This window comes from Salminus brasiliensis, chromosome 2 (genome assembly GCF_030463535.1).
Source record: "Salminus brasiliensis chromosome 2, fSalBra1.hap2, whole genome shotgun sequence".
NCBI lineage: Eukaryota > Metazoa > Chordata > Actinopteri > Characiformes > Bryconidae > Salminus > Salminus brasiliensis.
This window is the reverse complement of record NC_132879.1, coordinates 12986887-13008450: the sequence shown is the minus strand read 5'-3', so window position 1 is coordinate 13008450 and position 21564 is coordinate 12986887. Positions and strand designations below refer to the sequence as shown.

General features: G+C 40.0%; 1 protein-coding gene across 1 annotated transcript; it reads right to left on the bottom strand.

The window, feature by feature from the left end:
* Window positions 1-820: 820 nt before the first annotated feature.
* LOC140549818 (uncharacterized) lies at window positions 821-21175 on the bottom strand. The gene is made up of 6 exons (XM_072673560.1): window positions 21091-21175; window positions 18036-18406; window positions 8898-9039; window positions 8460-8508; window positions 7258-7549; window positions 821-1906 (listed from the first exon to the last, which is right to left on the bottom strand). The coding sequence occupies exons 2-6, from the start codon at window positions 18211-18213 to the stop codon at window positions 1746-1748; spliced, it is 822 nt and encodes a 273-aa protein (XP_072529661.1). The 5' UTR covers window positions 18214-18406; window positions 21091-21175; the 3' UTR covers window positions 821-1745.
* Window positions 21176-21564: the final 389 nt, after the last annotated feature.

The window sequence follows — 21564 nt, the reverse complement described above, 5'->3', positions numbered from 1 at the left end:
TTCCTGCTGGCAGAAACCTTCACCCTGGCAGCGAGAACGGTTTTAGTTGTAGAGGAGCGTGACAAAAACCTCATTTTGTTAAACTTATGCTCATGCAGTTATTTACACTGGAAGAAGATCCTTCATTCGAGCAAAAAGTGGAGGAGCAAAAGCTATTCGTTGCTTTCCTTTACTAAAACTGGGAGTGCTGTTCTTGCTCCATTGCTCAGACACTATTGCGTACACTGTTCTCATCACATGTTTATTACCTTATTCTCCTAGGTTATGACCCTATAACTCGAGGGCTCCTATCCTAGGTCCGGGGGAACCCACACTATGCACATTTATGTTCCCTCATGTTCCCTCCTGTAGCACACCTAATGTCTTATTTGCAAAGAGCGAACCACATTCACTATGGATGGAGGCAAGGATAGGGGGATAGGAGGATTGGGCTGGAGATCTGGGCAGCTTTAGTTGATGAGAATTAAGGCCAGACCCCGCTTGCTGAACAGAGACCGAGCAGGAGTGGCAGTTTCGTGTGGATTTTCATCACGAGAAGATGAGGGAAGGGGAGAGATTTTATAGGGTGTGTAATAATGGAGAGGAGGAGTTTGAGTTATTAAAAAGTTGAAGGACATTAATCACCAAAAAAAAAGAAAAATCTGTAAGTAATTATGAATGATGAATTATGAAGTTAAAATGCTAACTAGCACACCCTTGAACTCGGGAGAACAAATAAATGTGTGTGTGTCTTAAACTGTCTTGAGATCTTTTTCCCCCCTTATATATAGTGTATAGATATAGATAAATGATATAGACAGGCTGGATTCATCAAGCTAAGAAAGGAGCTGTGTGAGTGAGTGAGTGAGTGAGTGAGGGTGAGAGAATTAGAGTTATGTGTTTTAATGCCAATTTCAGCATAAATGAAGTGTAATCTACCTTCTAAACTCAACAGTAGTGACACTGTGTTTACATTGCTAAATAAAAGCGCTAATACATCACTAGGTTAAAGTTTGCAGACTGATTGTGTGTGTTAACGTTGACAACACTAGTTATTTCATAACTCAATTAAATGATTAGGAAGGCCTGTCCCAGTTCTGGTTTACTGATCGTACACACAGACACACACCCCAAGTGGACTCAAGTGTATGCAGACCAGAATATGACCCTTGCGAAACTGAAATCCTACATAGTTTTATTTTAATTTTTATTACAGTGCGGCATCATTTACAAAAGCACATTTGGTAATACAGAGTACAAAACACCACTGGGCTTACTTCCCTTAAGGAGATCTTACTGTGTTATAAAAACAAAAAGACATGAATACATGAGAGCATTAGCACAAAACTCAGCCCACTGGACAGCGGACTCCATACTTTGTGAAAACCAGACTCAGGAAGGCAGGCCGAGACATGAAAGTCACGGCTGTGTGCGTTTGTGTGTGGTTTCTTTGACCCTTCGGAGGCGTGCTGCAGTGCAGCGCAGCGACTGAGAGGATTTTGGCTTCATATACATTACCTCTCTCTTTCCATCTCACTATATGAACAGGCTTCCCGGGCTGCTGTATATCTGTACATCAGCCGAGGGTAAAAGGTAGCTTGTAAATGGTGCAAGAGTCCATCGCTCTGCTTTGTTCAAGGAGGTTTATTTACAGGTAAGCTAACGCCACGTTAAAGAGAGTCCACAGTTTAGATGCTGTGTGTGTGCAGCGCTTATCTGATGGCGACAGAGGCCGGCAGATGAGCCGATCTGCTCGGTGGGCGTGTTCATCTGGCCGAAGCAGAGGTCAGCAGATGAGCGGGTTTGGTGGGGATGGGCGGTTTGACGCATGGCGAAGCGGTTTTGGCGCTCGGAGTGTTAAAGTTCCTCCTCAGCTGAGCCACGCGGCTTCCGTAAGATGAGCTGATTGCCTGTTCATTTGCCACTCCTTCAGAGAAAGAGAAAAGAGAGAGACTGTCATTAGTAAGGGTATAACTGTACACCATACATAGGAACGCAAAACTGTGATAACGTGCATTGTGGACATGAGTAGCCTCAGCTATGCTCTATTGAGAATGCCATCTAACCAGAGAAAAATACTCAAGTATTTGTATTTCATTACTATAGTCAAGTATTATGTACTGTACTGGGGTATCATGAAAATGAAATGAAACTGTCAAGAGAGCACAAAACCATCCATTTGAATCCCTATATGTGGCCGTTAGTGGCGCATAGTGGGTAATACCACTAGATTCCCTGTGGCAGACTAGGGTTTAATTCCCTTATAACTAAAGGAGCTTTGGTGGTCCTTGTGCAAGATTCCAAAAAAAAAAAAAAAAAAAAAAAAAAAAGACTCTGTACCCTTAAAAATAAAGGAGATGCCATAAGAACCATATTTGAAATAGAGATTTGTAAAGGGTAAAGAACCTTTAGACCTTTGCACTCACACAGCTCCATTACAAATATTTACTATTCATTACATTATAATTAAATGGCTCACATTTGATAAAAAAAATAATTTTACTTTATTTTCTATATATTGCATATTGTAGTCCCTCATTCAAGCCCGTAACATTGCCATTTCTTCCCAAAAAACAATGGTTTGAGCTTTCCGAAATAATTTTGCAGAAGTGACATAGAGGCAAGACAAAGCAATTTCCCCACTTCTTCACATAGTCAAACATTTCTACTTTTAGATCAAGCTTGTCAAGCTCAATGTTTCAATCCTGATCACGCTTAAAATATTAGTTAGCAAATTAATCACCAGAAAAAATATTGCAAATAGTGCAAAATCTGATGGGAAAACACACATTTTGTACAATAGCATTTGCTAACAAAGAAAAGCATTAGCCAGTCCAGCACCAAACCTTCAACTCGGGCACATTTTTGAATGTGATCAGATTGAACGGTTGTTACGGAGTTTAAAATCGCTTTTTTGGGAATTTCTGAGAATGACTCTTCCAATCTGTCCCAGCAATCTGAACTTTAGAACTTTTGGACCATATAAACAATCAATCAATCAGTCAAGCTTTCTGGATCCGAGAACATTTTATAAGCACATTTTCTAGTAATGCCAATTATGCACATAGTCACAACTGACTATGTGCAATATGGGCTTCTCACAATAGGTAGGTATATATTAAAAACTGGAAGTTAATCAATCATTTATACTTTATGATCAGTGAAATTCAGAAAATATTTTATTATATATTGAAATAACTGCCCTAATTGCTTAGTCATCTGTTTTGAGAACAGTCTAAACAGTCTGTTAGCTTGGCTGTAGCTTCAATTAGCTTCAACAACACAACCCAGCTCGGTAGTGCGACATCCTAAACTGGAAACCCAACATTATGTCTCAACGCTAAACAAGGAGTGCTACAGTTTCTCATTAGATTGAATGGGATTTTTGGTTAGGTTGCCAATAGCTGCTATGAAGGAATGCATTTGTGGCTGGGAGGATAAATGAATTGCAATGTTTGAACATAAAAGGTCACAATTAACTTTTTCCACGTTCGCAGTCATCCATCACTCTCTCATTTTTCTTCATTCAAATTTGGTTGAAAGTATCACGACAGAATACCACATGGAGAAACCTCTCCCTCAACCCAACAGTCAATCCAGAGTGGTGTAATGATAAGCTGTTTTATTGGCTGTAAATCTCTCCTGCCTGTAGAAAGCTCTATGGACCCTGACACAGACCAGCTGGGAATTCAATATACACAGCTGTCTCTCCTCCTCTGCCTCGCGCTCCCCTTCCATCTCTCTCACACTCCACTTCTACCCACACAGGACAGATCTGGAGGTCACAGAAGGGAAAGCAAAGGATAACCACAAAGTTGAAAAAAAAAAAAAAAAAGTCAGAGAATAAATGGAAAGTTTAGGGCAAGAAAAAAAAAACAACAACAACAAGACAAAACAAAAAAACACACAAGCCAATTAGAATGTGTTAAACGGGGTGAGCGATATGGTCAGACGGTAGGTGAAGGGATGAGTGAATAAGCAGGAGCGAGAGCGAAGTACTGCAGAGACAGATGCTGTTCAGGCTCAGAGGAGCAGCCAGAAGAGTGAGATAGACAGTATTTTTAGCTTCTCCCTAAGGGCTTAAAGCCTAGAGCTGACTCTCTCTCCCTCTCTCTCTCTCTCGGTCTCAAATCCGGACTCGACCCATGGATGGTCTATTTTCTCCCAAGTGACACTGTGCACCCTGCTGCTGCTGCTGCTGCTGCTTCAACGTCTACTCTTGCTTACCCTCTCTCTCCCTCTCCCTCTCACTTTCTCTTGGTTTCTCACACACACAGCCCTGCACACCCCCAACCCACCCCACATGGTATCTCTCCCTCGTTCACTCTGTCTTTGTCTCGCTGCCTGTCTGTCTGTCCCAGTCTCCCTCTCCCTCTCAGCCGGTCTGTACCCCTCTCTCTCCCTCTCTGCCCTTTGATCTGTACTTCCTCTTAACGTCTCTCTGTCCATTCCCTGCTGCCGTGACCCTCTGACTGTGTTAGGCTGTCGCCATGGAGACCAGGGTTTAGCAATAGGTTCTCCCTCTCGCTCTTGCGCTCCCTCTCTCTCTCGCTCGCGCTCTCTGAATTTAAAAATCACATAAGTTCTCTTTAACTGAACAAACTAACCAAAGTAAAAGATCACCTCAGATGTCCCTGCCAGCATAAACGAGTGAATTAGCAATATCTGCAGAGGCTGGTACTGAATGGGACCTGGCCAGCGTCCATTCAGTTCAAGGGCTTGAGATTCCTGAGCCATTTCACCACCGACTGTTTGAGCCAAGCCTTCTGGCTTCCTTCTCAATGCTGCAAAGCGGCGTAATAGCGGCCTGTGTTAGGGACTTAATAAATATAACATGTGGTGTTGCATCGAATTGTATCACAGTGCATCATACTGCATCGGTGTATTGAGACATTGCTGGCTAGCATCTTAGCTTTGGGCTTTTTTGTTAGCTTGGGGCTAACATATTAGCTTGTGGCTAGAGAGTTCGATAAAGAGATTCAGCTTTGGTTTCAAACTGTACTTCTAATGTTGCACTTGAACTCATAATTGCAGCTAAAAGCTGCATCAAATTCTGAATGTTTCACACCCCTAACATACAGATGTCATCAATAGGGTGTATTAGTCTCGTGTGGGACGTTTTTGCATTAGGATGCTTCCTATTTGAAGATTTCTTTGAAGATTACCTATTTGACATAATGTAATTTTGGTTATATCCTACCTACACTGACAAAAGCTTAGGTGTCCCACATTAGGGCAATTCTGTATAAGTAACGTGTGTATTGGTGTCGAATTATTGAACAGACAATGTTTGTGTATCTCAGATTCTCCTCGGACCAAACACACAAAAGACCCCTGGGATTATTAATGGAATCACTATCCACTTCCTGGCCTAGCCCCCTATCACTTCGCACAATGCAAGTCAGGGTGGGTGTCTGTTAGCTGAAGCAACAGAACTGACAATGTTCTCCAAGTGTATTCAGCTGTCCAGGGATGTTGAAGGCAAAGGAAATGGTTAGCTGGCTTCATGTGACTCGGCTGAAGCACATGCTAGCCTTCACAATCCCAGTATCAGTACAATTGTGTGATGGGGATTTTAAATATCGCGTCAGAATTGAATATTACTAATTGTGAAGAAAACTGTGGGTGAAAGAAATCATGTACATTTCTATAATTATTCAAAACTCTGTTTTCAAGTATCGTGAACATGCCATATGGTCCACCCATTTAGTGTTACCAACTGTGGGTTCTACCAGACAGTGGTGGATTAGTTACATTTTACACATGGTGGCCTATTAAATAGACAAACCACCAATCCTGAATTTTAATTCATCATGTGCATCATCAAGTATTGTGGAGATGCATATAATATAAATAATTTTTCATATATATTTTTTTTAAATAACAACATTATCATCTATTATATGTTGCATGTTGCATTTTTTATGCTAATCTAAGCCAGTTTTACTAACTATGATGAATAGTGGTGAATAAGATAAGACATAAGACATGGAGTGGCAACATGAATCAGCCCACCTGTAAATAAAAATCTGGTTGGATTGGACTGTGGACCCATACCGTATAGCATCAATACTGTATATAGAGCATCAATGGAGGTCCACTACACACAAGTTCACTACACACATACTGCACATCCTCACTCTGTACAGACCTTTTTAATCTCTGTATGTGGTCTACTCATATTGCCTCTTGGGATGGTTTTAAAAAAAAAAAAAAAAAAACACAACCAACCTGGCTTTTAATATTGCATAACTCATTATCTCTCACGTTTTGCTGTCTGTTCTGACCATTCAGTGATTGGTAGTTCAGTACAACTAAGCCCACTTTAACACCTAAACCCCATATACTGAATAGTAACACTAATGGTCATGAATCAGGCCAATTCAATTACATCTTGAGATTCATTTTACAGGTACAAAAACAAGCTAAATGAGAAATGTTCTGGACCCATTACAGCTAGCTCAAAAGTCAGATGGACATCTTCCTCACTAAGTGTTTCTGAACTGGGAACATTCATTACGGTTCGTTACGGATTCCAGTCCAGCATGCATCAATTTCTGAGGTGTTTTGGGTGAACAGTACAATGTGAATGACGGATCTTCGACACATTCTCTAGCACATTAAAGAACTCTGAGAATAAGTCAGATGGTGCTGGATTCAATTTTGCATTTTAGAGCCTTAGCAGAAAGCTAAGAAAGCTAAGGAAAGCTAAGAAAGCTAAAGAAAGAGTGATGACCCATCCATAAGGGGAAAAAGAGAAACCAAAAAAAACACAGTCTTACTGGCAATTTAGCATTTCCTGTGCCCTCGCTGACATTACTCAAATTAGCAAATTACCAGTCCCTTCCTCAGGCTGGAGGAAGTTAGTGGAGGTAAAACAGAGACAATATGCAGTGTATCCACAAAGTCTAGGACAAATAGAGACAGGAACAAAAAAAAAAAAAGTTTGTATTATAGAGAGGGTTATTTTTTGCTATGTTTTATATGGCTGCATTGCCTTTACCAAAGAACCATGTAAGAACTGTTTAAGATGGTGTTTAAGAACTGTGCACAACAGGGTTTGTTTTTTTTAAATCACAGAGAAGAACTGCTTGCAATGACATTATGGAGCCCTAACACCAAGGTTCATTTCAGTACATTAGGCATTAGAGCATTACAGTGCCACTATACAGCCACTAGATGGCACTAGATGACTACTTCCAGCACACCCCAACCTCCACTCCCGCCCCCCCCTCCAAACCTCAAGAGTACTACAACTTTCAGTCTACACTTATTTACCATTGTCTTGTGTGGGTGTGTCCTCTGGGTGTGGCTTGTTTGTGACAGGCAGCTGAACCTGGGAGTTTCTCTGCAAGTTAAGCTGGTTGAGTCTCTCTGTTACAGAAGTGTCTTCGTCTGTTCGGTGTGGTTTGGAAATGGCCAAATCGCTGTTATGGTCGGTCACATAATTTGAGGACTCTGAGGAGTCCGAGTCGTCCTTTTGGTCCTTCAGGTCTTCCTGAGAGTCAGAATCGCTGTCCTGTTTCTGGCTGTCTGGGACAGTGCCTGAATGGTTCATCTCCTCTGCTTTCTGTGAATATAGCAGCACCATAATCAGTAAACAAACCCTGGCCAACACTCGACACAGCTAGGCTACTGTATCCATTAAATGATTATTTTATTATATTCTACATATTCTCTTACATTACGTATCTTCATGATGAATGGGCAAAAAGAAATGCTCTGAAATTCAATTACTTTACTGTCATACTAATAAAGGCTTGTACAATACAACAAAACACTGTTAGGCTAAGTCTCTGGTGCAGAATAGTATGGACACGATACAACAGTGCAGGGTCTATAGACAAAACATGAGACATGATGCAGAGACAATAACTACAAAGACATTAAATACAAAAATTTACAAATGTGTGTTTTTGCAAATGTGTGCATGTAGGCTGGGTGATTAAGGCCCAAACTAAATGACTAAATTGGCAAATAACAAGATTGAGAAGACGTGGCTAAGTGAGGAGCCAATCACAGACTCTTCTGCTTTGTATGTGGCTAAGACCAGTGGAAGCAGCAGGTTCTCCAAGCAGCAGGTCGAGTAACAGACGCAGCAGAACCAAACTTTCAACCTCTTGGGGGCGCATTAGCCAGATTTAGAAAAGCAACAGGGTAATTTATTCCCATTAAATGGCTTTTGTTGAACAAAATCACTCGTTTTAACTAAATGCTATAAGGATTTTGGAGTTAACTCACTCTTTAAAGGCCTTATACGGTTTGTTATTGTTTAGTTAGGGCCATTTCTTCAATCAATCGTAAAAAGAGATGGAAGATTAATTAGCTACTAATACAATTGATAACGAGAGCTCTACTTCAGCCCATCACAGTTCATTAAACAGTTTCTATTGCACACTCAAAAAACAAACCTGCTCCCATTCGCAATTCACTTCATGCATACAGAATTTATGTAAATACACTCCATCATTGGTACTCACTTTGAGCAGCAGTTCGATCCCTGGCTTAGAGCTGGCTTGCTGGACCGGTCTGTTGGCATCAGAAAAAGGCATGCTTTCTTTACCCACTCATACTACAACCTGACAGTTTCTTATTGGTGAAGGGTAATTCTGTGGGTATTTTAAGATTTTACTTGTAGCAAAACTAAGAAATCAAACTTCAGACACCAGACATGAATTTGCTTGTCAACTACATTTGGTGCAAGAAGAAAATACAGCATAATTCAAATACATTAAATGTATTAGTATAGTGCTCGTCACAGAGCAGCTGTAATGAGAGCCAGGTCTCTACAGTGAGTCAGCCAAGAAAACACAGTACGTTTGATTTTTTACTGAATTACTACCTTGTGGACATACAACTGGAATCATGATGAGAAGACAAAACTATAACTGGCTGTGGTGTATTCATGGGTACAGTACCTGTTGACTTTGCTGGTCCCGTTTTTCTTCCTGAGTTCAGACAAGATGAGTTTTGGGGACTTTAACTCTTCTGTATCGCCAATGATGCACACATGCACGTCTCCATCGCGTCCTAGGAGCCAGCTGACACTCTTACAGGGACCTGAGGGGAGCAGCCAGAAGAGCACCTTTAGACACCCACTGGCTACCATAAAAAACACAAATACTAACTACTCAGTGTGGATTAAAGTACATACTGATTATATTATGAGATCTCTCTCAAGTTGTAAATGCTTTGTAATTAGGTTTAATCTCATATGTCAACTAGGTGGCAACTTTCCAGAAGAAGAAAAAAAAAATAAAAATAAAATCTCAGTCATTTCTATTGCTCCATGCATCATTAAATTTGGACACACTGTAAATAACTTGAAAGTGATACATAAGTAAAGCAAAGTTCCATATGCATAAATTACATACATGTATTATACATACATAGAAGAGATGAGGACAGCATTGATATTTAAAAACACGCCGTCATAACATCATGCACCAGCAGAGGGCACTACAAGACCAAGTGTGATGAGCTGAGTAATGGTGGACCACTTTAATTTTACTGGGGAAGAATAACCACCCTATTAGAACAGTTATTGAGTTGACTATGAAACATGCTTCCATTTCTGCAATAAAAACAAAGGTGACACCAAATGTTCAAAGAACTAAACCACACCAGAATCATATCACTTACATTAGGGTTCAGTGTTCTCAATATACATTTAATCAACCTTTCATTTTTCCTTATAACACAACATTATCTTCATTTACTGTTTAAATAAGAACTATGTAAACATGCTGTCCTGCCACATGATTGCAGGGACACTGTAGCAGAAGGCCATACAGTACCATCAATATTAGAAAGTATGTGCTTTATAACGCAGTCCATCTTTAAAATCAAACAACCAGCCCGTCCCGAACCTCAACACACTCTGGCTGCCTTCAATCACCAAGAAAGGTGTGTAATCCACACGTTCCTCCTCACTGGTTCTCACACCATCATTCTCGTCACTCCACTATGATGTAACCCTATCAAACTGCACAAGCTGTAACCAGATCGCAGGTTACGTGGTGAATTGTTGTTAAAGTGCTGTCCTTACATAACTGGCTTCTGAAGAATGTTTTGGGACACAAGGGACCGTAGGGGAGTTTTAAGCTGTGCAATAAAACCCCAAAACAACATTCCGTCCATCCAGGTGGAGGACAAACATGAACTGACAGGTGGAGTAGTTACAAGAAAGAGGTGGCACACCGGCTCTCAGTTCGATGGGCAAGCATGAGGAAGCTTTAGGGATGTTCATGATTTACGTCAGGGAAAATTCAGCACGCTGCAGACTTTGACAAAAGCAACCGGGCAGGGAATAATATTGTGTAAGAAACAGGTTCTCCAGGTCAGCCAAGCAGACCAGACAGACGGAGAGGCTGATAAAGACAGAAAGAGAGATGCACTGGAGATCGAATGACAGCACAGATTCAGAGCTGAAAGAAGAGAGCAGGGGTTTTACAGAGTGCCCAGGTACTAAAGCCATCAACAGCTCCCTACTCCTATTCATTAAAAACACATACCTCACACACTCTGACATGACCCACATTTTGTGGTAGACCCCAAGAGCACACTCCGATACTTGGTCATTACAAACACAACTTTGTGTTAAACATATGAACACACGTTCTGCAACAGTAGTTAAAAAAATAAATAAAACAAAGAGTAACACACACACACACACACACACACACACACACACACACACACACACACACACACAGGGAACGCTGTAATAAAACACTGCAGTAAACAAAAATGATCTGAAACAAAGACAGTTAGAAATTGTTAATATATCAAAACAAAACATGTATCTCCATTAACAATTTTCCTTTTTTTGCGGAGATACACGCAATGTTTTACTGTATTTTCCAGTTCTCATAAATTAACAGAAGTTTTCAAAAATATCTACACATTATTTAAAATAAACAAACTGTAAATCTAGTATAATGCCAGATGCTACAAGTTAACCAGTCATTGTTCTTATGTTAAGGTTAGGCTATGTACCCACTGCCTCTTACTGCATGATGTGTGATGAATGCTCATTAAAAGGCCTGCGTTTCAGCATCCTACACAGTAGAACATTCTTGAGAGGTCTGTTATGTAAAAACAGGCGACAAACATTCCTTGCTTTAAGCATTCTTTGCATTACATTCGATCAAATGTTGAGTTATAGCATGTGTGTGGTTCTTTAAGATCTTCACTGAATTAAACAGAGCTCAATTTACAGTGCTCTGTCTAATCTAATTTGGTACCTAATACTTAAGATTGCAGTACAGACATTAGAAAAACAGGTAATAACATCCCTAAGCACTCCATTCTTATCACCAAAAGGTAGTTTAAGAATTAAGCCACTCCCATAGTGGCATGGGGGTTGAGAGTGATCTCTATCCCTTCTGTGAATTTAACAGGTCTTCTAAGTGTCCTTCAAACTACCTCTCAGAATTAGTGGACTACGGGTTGATTGTCACATTCCTACATAACATGAGGGGATGGGGGTTACCTATCTCTTCCTACATCTGCAAACTGTCCCAAATATAACACCTGAGAACTGTGGAAAGCCCAGGACAATAAAGTGTTCCACGCAGCACAAATGCAAAAGAGAAAGCATGCAAACAATTGAGAGAACGCCAATGCAAATGTTCAGGCAGGGAAATCAGTGAGGTAAAAAGAAAACACATTCAGAAAGTGCCAGCATGAAAACAAACCCAAACATACATGAGAGCAAACGTACAGCAGCTGTAAACTGACCACACATTCGATACACTTTCTAGAAGTTATCGATACAGTTTTCTGTGAAACTTATGTCCTTGTGTAAAAGCAGGGGTATGAGAAGTACAGGCAAACTGTTTTTAAAGGTCAAAGTGTGGGAACTGTATAGATTTTTAAAAAATAAAAATACACATTCAAGTATGTAAATGTTTTAGAAGGTCATATTTTCCTGGTAGTGTGTTATGCAGTGCTGTACATTCTGGTAGTACTAGTGCTCAATCAAAATAAAAATAGTGTAAAGTACCTGCTTTTTGAATGTACTCAAGAACCAAAAGTAAAAGTAACGTGATTTATTATAGCAATTGTCATTTTTTGAATGTCTATTCAAAAAGGAACATTTTCAGTATTTCAGCATCTGAATTGAGGTGTGGGGTTTAGTAAAGCATGTCGTATGATATGAAAGTAAACCTATTCTTTGGATAGTAAAGTTTTCTCCTGCTTAAGAAAAAGAAATAACTGCATATACAAAGTATGCGCACATAGTAGTTGACTGGGAAAAACATAGAGGAGTAAACTTAACGCAAACAGCTTAAAAGAAGTACAGATACTTCCAACCAAGTATATGACGTACTTCATTAACAACTTCTAACCACTAAATAGGATCACGTATCATTGCTGATATGTGATTCCTATTCATATCATCACGTAAAACCTTGCATTTCACTTTAAGAATTTCTATTGGTTCATTCATCATGAATTCATCATGACAATGTGAAGAACAACTGCCTGAAGAACAATAAAAATGTATGAAATGTAGATTATGTATGAAGATGTAAGAGTTTTGCCTGACACTGAGGTGATAAAATGTCAGTTCCTGTGGCTGTAAGGGGGTAAAGGATGTACTGGTGCTGTGCAGGTTTCTTGTTTTTGAGATTTTACAGTTCTGTAGTTTGTTTTCTTTATACCAGTGTGCTTCGCTGTTTCGGGAATTGTGAGATGTTCTCCTGTTTCTCCTGACTCACACAGTCATGCACCACTATTTAGCATATATAAAACACAACACAGCATGTGAATATATTACATACAAAAATAAATAAATCAATCAATCCTACAACCACACACACAAAAAAAACAAAAAAAAACATCAGTCTTAAAAGTGTGGGTGTGTGTGCATGAGTGCAAATGGCTGTTTACTGTCGTTGGGGTCACAGGGTTCAGATGCACAGAACACTGTGTGTGTGTGTGTGTGTGTGTGTGTGTGTGTGTGTGTGTGTGTGTGTGAGGAGGGTGTCTGCAGCAAAAACACGGACTTTTGTCAGACCTGTTTACACTTTAGTACCCATCGTTCCACTTTCGTCCAGAGCCACTACAACATGGTACATAGCGTGCAGAGAGAGGAGGCATTCAGCAGGGCAAGCTATGTGAAGCGCAAAAAAGGACTGTTCATTTTCTTAGGCTTTTTAGGGTTATCTATATTACTTTATCATCATACTGTATTAAATAAAGTTGCACCACAAGGACACACAGTTGTGTTTAAAAAGTAACACACAAAGCACTACAGCTGCTGAACCATTCAAAATGCTCCAAAATGACTTGCGAGCCAATATAAATGCTCCATAGTTACTTATAGACCTATATAATTTTTCCACAATGACTTGACCAATATAAAACATTCCACAGCTTTTTGTAAACCGTTAAACCAATAAACAAGGCCAGGAGTTACTAGCAGACAAATAGAAATGCCCTGTTGTTACTTGTCGACCAATAGAAAAAGTCCAAAGTTGCTTGTAGATCAAAACAAACACTCCTCTTTTACTTGTAAACCAATGTAAAAGGTCCAGAATGACTTGCAGACCAATAGAAATGCCTCACAATTTGTTATACACCAAGAGATATACTTCACAGACACTTGTACTACAACAGACCCAAAAAAACCCTCTAAAATGACTTGTAGAGAAAATCATAATTATGCATTTCAATACATTAAAAAAAGTCAAGAGAATCCCTTATACAAATGTAAATTAGTAAAATGTCAATGATTATGTAGAACCAAGACAACCCAGTAAGCTGGTTAAATGGATCCTCTCTATACCTTATGGAAGGTTCTTCATATACTTCTAAAAGGTTATATTTGTAGAAGCCTTTTTGTTTACAGTAAACCAATAAATAAATAAATAAAAACACTTGCTCATTAAAACATTACATTTTCCTCAGTGAAGGATCTAAAGGATCCACTATAGCTTTGTGGTCTAGGTTCTGTGTAGCTTGGCTTCTTGTTGCCTGCAGATGTGGAACAGTTAATCAGCAGTTGTTACAGTTTGTGCACCGACTTAAGAAAAGAGCACAGCTTATCTCCGATATACAGACTGAGTAATTAGAAAACATAGACGTTATGTTATAAATTTGAACACACAGGCTGTGTTAAATGTGAAACAACACACACTGTCCTTAGTTACAGACAGATGGCTTAAATAAGGACACCTGTTTCCAGAATGCATCACGTAGTCTGTGAGTGTGTGGTGGGATTAGCGTTCAGGGGGCTCAGTGAAATTGGCCTTTTTAGGCTTTCCATCTGTTGTGAGAGAGGACAGGTGCAAATTCCAGTTTCAGGCCGCTATGTACACAGACTTCGTCACAAACCTTGTGACACGCCAACAGAAACTCCACCTGAGTATTCAGCCAGGCCCCCTCTCAAACTAACACTGACTCAACATCTACTCACAGTACCGATACACACAGTCTACTGAGCTTCATCCAGTACAAACAAGTGAAGACAGAAACAAAGTAAGAGAGAAAGAGAGAGAGAGAGAGAGAGAGCGCTCTTTGTTGGACAGTACTGCCACTGATTGGAGCAGTGAATTGAGCAAGAACGAAGGGTCAGACCAGCCTCCTAAACTGGTCAGTAGAAAATGGTCATCGTCTTCTACTTATGTTGCTCTAGAACACAGCCTGCCTTGTGTCCAGCCTGCACAACCATGATACGCATCTCTGGCAGCATAAAGGCGGTGTGACATTGGGTCCATGTGACACAGCACATTCTGATGAAGTGCAGGACCTACTGCCCGCGGGTGTGTGACGCGCCTGCAGGGAAAGTCAGGGCTATTGATAGGAATGTTTGACAGAACACTGTGTTTCTGAATAAGATGCAGAATGTGGACCTGCCGGATTCCACCGGTCATATGACTCCCAACACTATGCTGTCCTCTCTTCCTGGGAAACAGCTCCAAGTCCCCAATGCACGCTCTGCAGTTCAGATTCCATGCGTCTCATTTCAGATTGTTCACCCTTTTTGAACCGGAAAGCCCCACCACTTGTTTGCTGATATGAACTCTGGCTATTTTAATTGGTCACCTTCCCTAACGCATGTAACCCCCTAAAAATTATGTTCATTGCTCTTTCTGAACATCTGGGGATCCTGTGTCACATTCCGCTATAGGGAGTCCCAACAACTCCAGGGTCCCTTACTACCCTACCCACCAACCCTAGTACGATTACTGTGTATGCAAGTTATGAAAATGTAGGCAACTGTCCAAAGACATGTTTGTCTGAAAAGCTTTTTTAGTTTTACAGTTGACAACCCAAACATTCCCTAGCCAATCAACTAATGAAAAATTGATTACAGCCATATCCAAAAGTTTGGATACCCATGTTCAAATGTAAATACGTGACCAAAATCACTACAGTAAACTGAATATGCACATTTTCTGTGCATTTTTGACAAAATTCCTGTTTATTTGCTGAATTTCACATCAAATATACCCAATATGTTAAATTAGTTAGTTTTTTTGTATTATTATTAACCATTGCTTAAAATTCCAGACCTCAATTTCATCTTACCTGATTGATTTGGAGGTAGTCATCACATAATATTTCTTTTGACCATCATAACTTAAAAATAAAAATGGGGGGAACAAATCAATAGCTTGTATTAACACCATTAATACTAAGAAACATCCTCTTCTTCATCTTAGAGAGAATCTTCACCTGAAGATTGTTCTTATTTGTAGGAGCACCGTATGTCTGTATATTTTGGTAATTGGATGAGTATTTTTAAGCTAGCTAAACACTTTCAAGGCCATTATCATCCATCATGTGAAGTACAACCAGATATGACTTGAGTGTGAGAGAGTTATGAGAAGCTTGAGAGGAATCCAAAAGGCTTTGGGCTACCGTGTGAATACCAGAGCATTAGCTTAGACGGCTTCAACCAGTGGAGAAGAACAAGCGAGAGAGCAATTAGGCAAAGACAGTAAGTAGGTTTAGTATTGTAAACTGTGACAATTAGAGCTAGGTCTTCAGCTCAGACCACAAGGGTCAAAACTTGGCACCTGTAGGATAATCTACATTCGGCTAACGTTCATATGGGATGGTAACAACGAAATTGTACACTGAAGCCTGAAGCATGTATTAATGCGAGCCCACCTTCAGTTTAGCTTCTGAAGTCCCAGCCAATGCAAGAGATTTTTTCGCGAGGAACAGTTTTCTATTGATTGAGCAATTTTCCGTTTAACATTTCTCTTTACCAAGCCAAATGTAATATGTCTTAATAATAAGACTACACTCTATAAGGAGTTCTTTAAGTGATTGACCCAACACCATGTTGGGTCACCAAGAGATTTATTAGTGTACAGTCACTTAATGGCTAGGTTCCTTACTGATTTTAAAGGTTCTTCACACAAAGTGTGGTTCTTTATAGAATTAATAGTGGTCCTATGGCATTGTTCAGAGAACCATTATCATTAAGAGTGTAGGACTGTAATAAGAGTTTTAATGAAATAATCATTTTAATGCATAGAACTGACCAAAAATTATAGATGCATTTTGTAAATTTCAGAATTATTAGGCCTCTGCTTAAGGCTTAGAGAAGGCCCTGAGGGCTCTGCTGCGTAGTAAGAACTCTTCACAGCAGCTGGGCTTGTGGTATTATCTTGATGTTTTGACACTCATCCAGAGCTTCATCGTGTACCGAGACATTACATGCTAAACCGGCTCTCTGAAGAATGTCAGGATTTGCTTAGAGTGCTTCGGCTGTTTTGAAGGTTTTGGAGTGGCTTCAGCTGGAGAATGTCTCTATAATGGGCTCATGTGTCCCCTCCTATCTCAACTTCATTCCCTTCAAAACACATTCGCATACCGGACTCAGTCTGACCGTATCCCACAAAAATGTGTTTTGATTTCCTTTTAGATCACACTGGACGTGATGAGCCAGACACGCTGTGAGGCTCCTCTTTCTCTCTTATGTAGGCAGTGATCCGGCTTCATTTGTTTTGCTTTGGATAAGGACAGAACATACCTAATCATGCTCTAATGTTCTAGGATAACCTGCACAAACATTTTGTCTGACAGAGTCACTCTGAACCAGGGATTTTAAGCTTGGAAAAGCTAAACGAGAATGTTCTACGCAGCAACATGAGTGGAGATTTTCCATGGTAAGGTCACAACAACAACAATGGCCACAACAAAGAACCATAAGTCATGTCCTGTCCTGGTCTGTGCAGAGAGCTTCTCTGGACCAAAACCACACACTCTTAAAATGAAATCCACAATGATCCATGTCTCACAAGAGGGGTGGGAGTGTTAAGAACCTTTATATTGGTAAAGATCTTTTACAAACTAGAACTAAAAGTGATGCATGTATGGATTCATTCAAAAGAACCCTTTATAGCACCTTTCATTTTTAAAGTGCAAAGTAAAATCATCTTATATCTGGTCAAAATATGGGCTGCGAGGGGCTCAGCCAAATGTGCTACAACTATGGCCCAGTGGTCACACGTAGGTCAACTGGCATTACTAATTTGCGAGAAAAAGGGAAAAAGAAAAACCAAACACAAAATATCCAATCGTCCTCATTTTTAGATTAATGTAGGCATATTCATATTAGGTTAATTAACTTATTTTTAGATGTTTAGATGGGGAACATTACAAATTGGGGGGGGGGATTACTATGTATAATAATTTAAAACATGTAAGATAAGTAAAACAAGTTCTATACTGTTCTTAAAGCAATCGCAAAATTAGAAATATTAGATGCTACATAATTATGCTTGCCAAGATATCAGTCTTGGCAGTAAGTAGGAAAAATACTTTTGGTTCAGTGCATGGTTTTTTAGTTTCCCGATTTTGTTAAATAAGATGTGTAAAGTGTAAAAAACAAACAAATAAACAAAAAAACTTCTGAACCTTCTCATCTCATTTAAATAACCTCTAAATAACATACAAATACACTGTAGGCTGAGAGTGTAGGCCACTGTTTGGTAGGCCCTGCTCCTACTGCAGGCAGCCATTGTTGAAGAGTGCCAGCAATGCAACTAGCAGACATCCTGGTATTTGTTACACTGAGAGGAAATCCTTACCTTTCTTTGGCTTGAGCTTTTCTTTCTTCCCCTCTTTGCCCTCCTTCTCCTCTCTTTCCTTCCACCGCCGCACTTGCTCTTCCCTCATCTTCAGGAAGAGAGTCTTCTTCTGCTCCTCATTTAGGGCCTCCAGAATCTCTGGCTCGATGTACATATCTGCTAGGATCTGCTGCAGCATGGTGGAGCGTGTGGTCTGGTTCGAACTGCTAGGTGAAACTGTGTGTGTTTGCAAGTAAACAGAAAACACTTCCCTCAAGAGTGCTTCCCTTGTTTTGGCCTCTCAGATGTAAAGTTACCACTGTCCTCCAATAGTGGGTGCTGTTTGCAGGGTTTCGGCTCTGCTCATTCCTCTGACACACTGTTCAGGAGTTCTGTAGAGGCAGAAAGAGAGGGGGAATAGATCCATTACAACATCTGTTGCCATTTTCCACAGCCTGTCTTTATTTGGCAGGCTTCCACTTTTCTGCCTTAATCCCCCCGGTTTCATTCTTAAAGGAACAGTCAGTGAATATACTGACTTTTCTATTATAGTCTCGAAGCAAGGCAATGCTCTACTCATATTTACTAGGTGATCATGATACATGGCATAATATGTAAAGAACTGTTAAGGAAAGCTTAAAAAAAATAACCTTCTGGTAGAAAGGTTCTTTACCAGGCGTCTACTTTAAAGCCTAAATTACAGAAAGCCTGATTGCCCTTTTTTTAACAGCCACTATTTTACCATCAACTTTACACATAAAAGCCAGATCACTGGTTGTTGGGTAGTGAATAAATGGCTATTTTGTGTTAAAGACATTATGACCTCTGGCTCCACCAATGTAAAAAAATTCTTGCAAGTTTCTCCACATTGAACCAATTTACATCAAGACAGTCTGAAGGACACAACGTTTACTAAGGAATCCTCACAACGCCACAAATGTTCTTTGGAGTAATTCCACAGTAGAATCACAGTAAACCCACCGTCAAACCACCAACATCTCAGTGGCGTTTTTAAGAACAGTCCACCAGGAAACAAACTGCTGCTAAAAAGCTTCTTTTAGGAAGCGAACATGGTTCTTCCAATGCATTTGGCACCTTTGTTTTTAAGAGCATAGGAACGTCCTTCCTCTTATTGGCCTGACCTCACACTGTCCAGCTTTACTGAGAATATCCTGCTTTGAGAAACATCTCCAGGTGTGTGGCTGCTATTGGAAAGCCTTTGTTTTTGGAGATTAGCCCGTCATTCAGACTGACTCCTGATTGGGCCTTGTGTTTGGCTTATGACAGGACAGTGGCCTCTGTTCATATGATCCCAAACCTCTGCATGTGCTGACAAAGACAGCCTGTTTTAGTCCAGCCCTGCGTGTGTGTATGCAAGAGAGAGAGAGAGAAAGAAAAAGAGTGTGTATGGCCTCTCTGTGTTCTCCTCATGCTTTTCAGCTGCTGCTGTTGATTTAGCAAAATGAACCCATTTTTCCCCTCTCACTTACTTTATGTACTCATGCCTCATGATAGTCTATTCATCCTTCAGCCTGTTTTTATGAACTGTCTTCAGTCTTGCTGTCTGTCCGGTTTGCTCAGTTTATTGCATCCTTTCTTTCTGTTTCTCATTCCAGTTCTGTCGGTTGTCTCTTTTTCTTGTCTGTCTTTGGTCTTTGTATAATGATTACATGTATCAGAAAAGCTGTTCACACCTCTTCAATGGAGAGCGGCCCTCTTTTCAAAAGTAAACACTGATGTGCGCATTAGCTCTAAGACCATTCACGTCACAACGCCACTGAAGCCACCCAACATCTTTGTGGTTTGCAACCACATTTCTAACACTGGAACAATGCTTCTTGGTCAATATGAGAACTGTATATGGTCCAACAAATGAAGGTAGAGCATTGAGCTTTCTTTGGAGCAATGCCATAGAAGAACCACTTCCCTGAAGGACCTTTGCAATGGAGAGTTCTTTAATGTACTATTTTTGGGAATGTAAAGACCTTCCATGCAATATAAAGGGTTGATAAGGGGAAGGTCCTTACATGAACCATTCAGGAATTGTGTTTTTAGGAGCATGCCCAACCTCAGCATCAACAAGTTGTAAGTAAGCACTTGAGCAGCATTAGGGAACATTTAAGAATGAAGAAGAGCTTTGTATGTGGATTCTGGTAATGGTGCTACAAAAGGGGTCTTTGAGAGATGTTATAAAAAAGAACCATTTTTGATTCCATAGAGAACCATTTTGTAAAACAGATGCGAGTATGAGAATGTTAAAATTGGTAAAGAACCTTTACATTCACTTATTTAAACCTTGTTAAAGTTTTAAAGAGTTATGTGTGAAAGACATTTTTTATCTATACATAAGTAAAGCTAAAGGTTCACATCTCATTAACAAAATGGTTCCTTATGGAACCAAAAATAGTTCTTCTAGAACATAGCGTACAGAAGAACCGTTACTTTGTAGCACCTTTATTATTTATTATTTTTTTAAAAGACAAAACAGTCTCCAAAGACAACTTTTTTTCCAGATCAGCCACAATTTTACATTACATATAAAACTCAGAACACACATGTAGGTTCCCTAATGTTTTTTTTTTTTTTTTTTTTTTTTTTTTTTTTTGGATAGTAAATAGAAAATGGCTTTAATTGTAGTAGTTAGGCTTTCATACTTTAGTTGTAAATGTTGCAACCTCTGGCTCCTACCACCTCCTCTAACAACCATTACAAACACTCAGCTAAGAGAAACAATGGAATATCCCAAACCTGAAACATTCACAAAAAGAGACTGTCTGACTAAAGAGAGAGATTGAAATCTTCCTTTAAAACACAGTCAACAAAGCAAAAAAACCAAAAAGCAAGGGAGGCATGAAGCACAGAAAAGACCAAACTCTCTGCAACTCAACCAAAATGAGCTCATCTTTTCTCCAGCAAAGAAACAGGAGAGGGTTAGAGGAGCAGCCCCACAGTGAGAGTGAGTGAAAGAAAGCAAAGGAAGAAAAGAAGGAAAGCTAAAGCTAAAGAAGCTAAACACTCAGAAAGGATCTAATGAAGTGTTTGAGAAGAGTTGCACAGAGAAGAAACACATACTCACATCCTAGGAAAGAGAGAGGCAGGCGCCGAGTCAGCTAGAGCTGAGTTGTGTTTGAGTGTACTAGAGTGAGTGAGTGAGTGAGTGAGTGTGAGTGTGTGTGTGTGTGTGTGTGTGTGCTTCACTAGCTCACGCCTTTGTATGTGAGTGGGGTGGAGTGACATCATAGCATTCCTCTTTGTTTCTCCCTCCCGCCTCCTTTCTTTCTTAGACACTAACTCAGACATACACTGGCCTTTTTTCCCTCTCTCTCTCTCTCTCTCTCTCTCTCTCTCTCTCTCTCTCTCTCTCTCTCTCTCTACTTCCTACCTTGCACTGGTATCTCTCACATTCCTTCCTCATGCAAATTTATTTGATTAATTTGATCCTTCTCTTCCTTGAAAATTGCCTTGAAAAGTCTTTCTCCAAGAAAAGCATGAGCTCTGCAGATGAACTGCCATGAATCACTCGGCCAAACGGCCACACACTGTGCTGCCC

Excerpts from the sequence above, each read along its gene's own strand:
- LOC140549818 (XM_072673560.1), bottom strand. The coding sequence starts at position 18,213 with ATGCTGCAGCAGATCCTAGCAGATATGTACATCGAGCCAGAGATTCTG. Across the intron at positions 9,040-18,035 it reads AAAGCTCAAGCCAAAGAAAG|GTCCCTGTAAGAGTGTCAGC; the intron begins GTAAGGATTTCC and ends TGCTCCCCTCAG. Across the intron at positions 1,907-7,257 it reads CACACCCACACAAGACAATG|GAGTGGCAAATGAACAGGCA; the intron begins GTAAATAAGTGT and ends CTTTCTCTGAAG.